The sequence below is a fragment of the Squalius cephalus genome (genome assembly GCF_949319135.1).
Source record: "Squalius cephalus genome assembly, chromosome: 15".
Classification (NCBI taxonomy): Eukaryota; Metazoa; Chordata; class Actinopteri; order Cypriniformes; family Leuciscidae; genus Squalius; species Squalius cephalus.
In genome coordinates this window covers 19975363-19981805 of record NC_137136.1, presented here as the reverse complement: position 1 = coordinate 19981805, position 6443 = coordinate 19975363, and the positions used below count along the sequence as shown (strand labels likewise).

General features: G+C 33.1%; 1 protein-coding gene across 1 annotated transcript; it reads left to right on the top strand.

Moving 5' to 3' along the window:
* Window positions 1-1536: 1536 nt before the first annotated feature.
* On the top strand, window positions 1537-6185 carry mfap5 (microfibril associated protein 5). Its single transcript, XM_079893971.1, has 7 exons — window positions 1537-1616; window positions 3012-3096; window positions 3215-3244; window positions 4430-4468; window positions 4544-4631; window positions 4744-4817; window positions 5721-6185. The coding sequence occupies exons 2-7, from the start codon at window positions 3051-3053 to the stop codon at window positions 5822-5824; spliced, it is 381 nt and encodes a 126-aa protein (XP_079750097.1). The 5' UTR covers window positions 1537-1616; window positions 3012-3050; the 3' UTR covers window positions 5825-6185.
* Window positions 6186-6443: the final 258 nt, after the last annotated feature.

The following is a 6443-nucleotide window of genomic DNA, read 5'->3' as shown; positions in this document are numbered from 1 at the left end:
ATTAGTGAAACTACATTAGGAAATTACTTTAAAGTGGACCTAATGAGCAAAATTCACTTGTACACATTTGAACATAAATGTGCCAGCAGTGTATGTACACAACCAACCTTTGTTAAAAAATCCTCTTTTTTTAATCCCCATAAATTATAAGCAGTTTCTGCAATCTGACGGCACATTTCTTAGGCCCCGCCCATGACTGTATATTACACTGCTTTCACTTTAATACTCAGATCTAATATACACATGTGATTTCTTGCTGTTTACGTTCACAGACATAACCAAATGTGTTTATGTGAACTTTGTTTGACACAACCTTGTGTGTATTTGACAGTTTAAGCGCAATAAGACGTGAAAGAGAATTTAGTTTAATACTCATGGGACGCACCTTCTGACAACCTGCTTTCTGTGCGCGTGCTTCGGCCATATATCAGAAGTTTAGACTGATATTAATATTAACAATTAAATATATATTTCATAAATAATATTAAAAAGATTAAGATTATTTTCAGAAAATATATCTTACATTTTTAAAATCCTACCTTACTAAATTTTTTAGCATAAATCTAACTAATTTTATTGTGATTTGTGCCTAAAACGAAGAACAAATAGCTGGCGGGGTCAAAAAGTAATTCATGATCTTACGTAGATTTTCTTTTAAAAAATGTATCTCATAAAGGATGTTTAGCTATTTTTAATGGAAAGCAAGACAAAAATGCAGATTAAGAACAAAAATAACATAAAAATAATAATAATTTTAATAACAGTGAAAATGCAAGTCATATTATTAGTATTGTTATTATTAATATTAATAATAATAATTGTTATTATAATTATTAATATGACTGAATAATACTTACATGTTGACTTTAATGTAATTTCTATTACCTATGGAAAACATTATGTTATTATGAAAATGTCAAATCATCTCTTTTTCATACAATGAAAATGTATGGTGATCATTGGCTGTCAGACGTGTTCAGAACAGCCAATCACCGCTCTGTGGTGACGCCTGCTGGTGGATAGATATGTCTGCACAGACACTGTGATTTTGCCAAGTAAGACATGGGTCAATGTATTTAGTTGATCCTGGAACAACATTTGAGTCTGAAAATTTAGTCCTAACCCTAATCTTAACCCTACCCATAAACTTAACCCTACCCATAACTTATCCCTAAAATCAGAGGGAAATGATAGGTGAATAAAACTGATGTAGAAGCACCTAACCCTGGTCAAATTATGTTCACCATGTAGGAACCGTAGTGAATTACTATTAAGTTCACAATTATATATTGTTATCATATATATATAATTTATACATACATATACATATTCTGGTTCAGAACACAAAATAAATCACCCATGCAGGACTGCCAAACAGGGCCCAAGACCAAATTATAAGGTCAAGCCCCCAATTTTTTTTTATTTTTTTTTTTATAAAACCTTATTATCTATAAGGGCTATAACTCCAAAATTTGAATTAAAATGGGAAGAGCGAATGAGCAATAGAGAGAGAGAGACAGGCGGAGGGATGTTGAGGGGAGGGAAGAGAAAGGGAGGGGAAAGTAAAAGCCAAAGGATTCTGAAAAACACAAGGAGCAACAGAGGATTGGAAATTTGTAAGTATTAAAAACAAATTCTTTTTAGAATATTACATCATTACCATCGTCATAACACATCATCTGGTCATTGCTTTTAACATGCACACAGTAAAACAGAAGATATGCATTCAGAATGTGGGTAGTAAAGAATCTTAATGAGATGAATATGTAAAAATCTGCATTACTCTTGAAAAAAAACATGCAGCGGTATAAGAAATACACACTTCAAGTGAAAAATAATGCAGAATGTGAGTGTAAACTGTGTGTTGATGCATGCACATTTGAGTTGTCAGTTTATGAATATGGAATTGATTCTTCAGGCGAAACTATGGTCTGAGGGAATGCATAGGAGTGCAGATGTGTTTATGTATGAGTTTGTGTGATTTTATGCATCTGTGTGTGTATGTAAGCATGTGTGTGTGTGATTTTGTTGAGACCACAGGGAGGGGTGGGAATGCACATTCTTTAGTGTGAGCTCATGTCTTGGACACAGAAATGCAGGCTTAGAGGAAAAGACTTGGGGAGAGACAAGGAAACAGACAAAGCTGGACGGATGGAACAGCTGTAACTGATATCTTTAATGAGCGATTGAGAACAGAGAACTTATGTTCTGTGACATCAATAAATGAGAATCTGCATGAGTCAGAGGCAAATGGAAATCTAGATTGGTCTGCCTTCTCATACAGAATTCTTTTAGAATTTATATATTTTGTCCAAGTCTTTCGAGGATGCCTATAAATGGTTCGATTTTGGAAGTGCATGGTGACTCTTAAATGTGTTAACAACAGGGCCTACTTAGGAGAAAATCTGTTCTGCCGGCACACGGATACATAGTGACTGGACTGAAAGGTTTCTCAAAACAACCCCCCCCCCCAAAAAAAAAAAAAAAAATTAGGATATATAAATAATAAATGCTGTTCTTTTGACTTTCTAATCATCAAAAAAATCCTGGAAAAAAATGATCACAAATGTCCACAAAAATATAACACAACACTGATAATAAAAGGAAATGTTTCTTGAGCAGCAAATCATCATATTAGAATGATATTAGTGACACTGAAGACTGATGATGAAAATCACAGAAATAAATTACATTTTTAAATATATTCAAATAGAAAACACTTATTTAAAAATGTAATACTATTTCACAATATTATTGTTTTTAATGTATTTTTATCAATACATGCAGTATTGGTAAGCAAAAGAAAATTCTTTCAAAAAGAATTTTACTGACCCTAAACATTTGGACGGTAATGTATTAACTCTTACTTTATATCTCAACAATAACCTTATAATCTTTATTTATTTTACTTTTTACTCTGAAGGGGAAACAGTCTTCCATACCATCCACTTTAATTTTGAATACTCTGAAAGCTATTTCGGGGGTTGTTATGATATTCTCTCTTTCTCCAGGCCCTGAGCTGTGATCGGACCCCGTAAAGACCCTGAAAGATGGGCAGCTATCCAGTCTCTGTGCTGCTATGCTGTTGTCTCTTTGGTAAGTTCATCAAAACAACCAAACAGAAGCCAATTAATTTAATTAATATGAATGAATGATTCCTTTTGAATGCCCAGCCAACAAAACTTTTCTGCTTTTTTTTCTTCTTTTCTCACAGTACTTGTTACTGTCCGGGCACAACAAGCTGGTAATTCACTATGACACTGTAACTATTTTGTTAAAATGATTGTGTGTGTTTGTGTGTGTGTCTGTGTGTGTGTGTGTGTTTGCTTTTTCAGTTGGTACATTGGTTTAAAACAACTATTCATTACATATATACTGTATTTTCATTAATGTCAGGGGCAAGTTGTCATGTTTTATCTGTTATCATTTAAATTATATATTTGTTTAGCTGTTTCATGGATAATTAGTGTTTTACAATAATTTAAATGTATTGTTAATATTTACCAACAGTCTAAAAAATAGTCTAAAAAGTAAAGAGTTATAAAAAAAATCAGGAAAATCAGTCAAGAAAAAAAAATCAAGAAAATATTTATAATGAACATATATATTTATTTTGAGTTATGTCAACCTCTAAAAATATTTAATCTGGTAGAAATTCATATTTGTAAGTAAAAAATTAAAAACCTTGTAATCACAAATGACTATAAAAGTCATATAAATTCATTGGTAATAAAAAGTGATGATTTTGTGAATGATTTTATATATTTTATTAAATCATTTTAGTTAAATATTATTGTTATAAATATAGCCTAGTTTATAATATTTATATAAATACATAAATATTTCATTAAATTAGTTTGTAATGCCACTCTTAGTTGTAGTAAATTTAAAAAAAGGATGAAAACTGCTGTTTGTAGAAAATGGCTCTCTTGTCTAAAGATAAACTATTTCTATTATTTTTTATTATTTTTATTTTATTCGGGACCATGTACAATTTCAAACATAAATGTTACCATTTGATGCATTGTACCAGAGTTAGCCACAGGCTAATTTACATCTGCAGTTCCCAGGCAGGAAAAAAAAACAAAAAACATACAAATAACACTCCCCCACCCCCCACCCCCTAAACACACATAAACAAAACACATTTTGTATAAACCATATTTCAAAAAAGGTATTCTTCTCATACAGCCTCAAAAGTCCTTGTTGTGGCAACTCACCCATTCGCCTGTTAAATGAACTGTATCTTTTTCCCTGGTCCGCAGAAATGTTCTTTAGTGTTTTTGTAGCCAAGACTTAAAGTACTTAAAGTATGTGTCTTTACACACACTGACTTTCAAAAATAAACCTACCCTGAGTCAAAAGCGTGATAAAGCCCTGGTTTCCCGTACACATTTTTAGTTTGCTGTGTTTTTCTTTTTCTTGCCAGAAATACAGGAAATTGATGTTTCTGCTTTGCCACCACCAGGTGAGTTTGTATATGCAGTATATGCGAGTACGCCATTTGTATCAAGACAATAACAGTCTTGCTTCTGTCCCACAGACTGCAGAGAGGAAACATACCCCTGCACCAGGATGTACTCGGTTCATCGACCGATAAAGAGATGTATTCAATCTCTCTGTCTCTACAGGTGACTAACACAGAGCTATCTTTCCTGCTGAAATTCTCCTCTGCTGAACATGCAAAACGAGATTTGTATTTGACATGGTGCGTGTGAAATAAATGACATCTGTTTCCTCCAGTCTTCCAAGAGTCTATGTGATCAACAAAGAGATCTGTGTGAGGACCGTGTGCCAGCAAGACGAGATCCTGATGGGTGAGGCACTCACAAACTACAGAACATCCCACTAATGTGAATTGGAACTTGTGATTTTTGAATGGACCATCTTGTTATATATATATTGTTGTGATATAGTGCCCCCCCCCCCCCCCCCCCCCCCCACACACACACACACAAAATCGCTCACTAACTTATTTTGATGAGTTAAAGCAGTGTAAAAACATATGTTGCCAACTTATTGATCATACATTTTTTTTACAGTGTGATATTAAGAATAGTTGAATATTAAAAATAATATTGAGATATTATTCATATTAAAAATATTAGGATTATTTTCAGAGAATGTAGGCTATCTGTATATTCTTAAAGTCCCCCTGTGGTGAAAATCAAGCTTTTAATGTTGTTTATATGTCTATGTGGTGTTTTTAATGTGTTTTGAGACAAACCATGTGCAAATGCAAAGTCAACACCATTGCTGAGTATTTTCTCCTTAAAACTGCAGTGAACCAAAGGCAGTCTCAAAAACACGGTTTGAAATCTCTGGTGTTTCTGACATCACAAACTACCTTGTAACCAATCATGTCAACGTGTGATCGTCAACAAGTAGATCTCTGAGCTGGTGTGAGTGAGTGGAGGCGGGTCTAATTTTCATATTCATAGAACCACATATACTAAATGAGGCAAGGGTGTAGAGTTACATTCAAGTTTCAAGGAATTTTTTTTTAAATATGTCATTTTGGTGATCAAAGGTGAGTTTAAAAGGCATAAAATGATTGACTAGGGATACTTTATTATCTTACACTACCATTCAAAAGTTTAGAATCAATAAAAAAAGATTTTTAAAGAAGACTTCCATGCTCACCCAGGCTGCATTTATTTGATCCAAAATAAAAACTCAATCTTATGGTGGTAAGTACTCTCTCTCTCTCTCTCTTTCAGCTGAACTCTGTAGAGAGAAATCTGGGTGGCCGAAACGCCAAAAGAGGACAACTAGGAGACACTGTCGCCGTGGCTACCCAAAAAACTGGGCAAACAAGGCCTAAAGTCAGATGGATGACAAAGTCAGAGATAAAAAGAAGAGAGTTCTGATTCCAACATATACAAATCTGAATGTTGAATTTTTTAATGTGTTCCTAAAACAAACGAAGCGGACACAATCATTACTGTTCAATATCACTTTTCATCACCTTTTTATCATTTTAAAGTTTGTGCTTCGAACTGAAATAAGCTTGGTTGAATGTCTCAGAGTTTTAATTCTCTGGTGCTGAATGTTAAAGAAGCCCACTGTATAACCACTATATGTGCTTTATATTCTTCTAGTATACTGTATATGACCACACCAACCACTGTAAGTAAAAGACAACATCCACAATAGCAAATAAAAATGTTTATATGTTTCATTTATATGTTTCAGAATTAATTTTTTACTCTCAAAGATCAGACTAATTTGTTCTGGACTGTCAGGATGTAATTGTTGTGTTTAGCATGGGGTTTTAGGATAACCTGTTATTGTAGAAAACTACCAGAACAGATTAAATATCGTAATCATATAAAATCATGAAAAAAAAAAAAAAAAAAAAAATGATGAGCATGGATAAATCACTAATCTTTTAAAGTCGTCATGAAATCAAAATTTACCCTATTTACTTTGTTAGCACACAT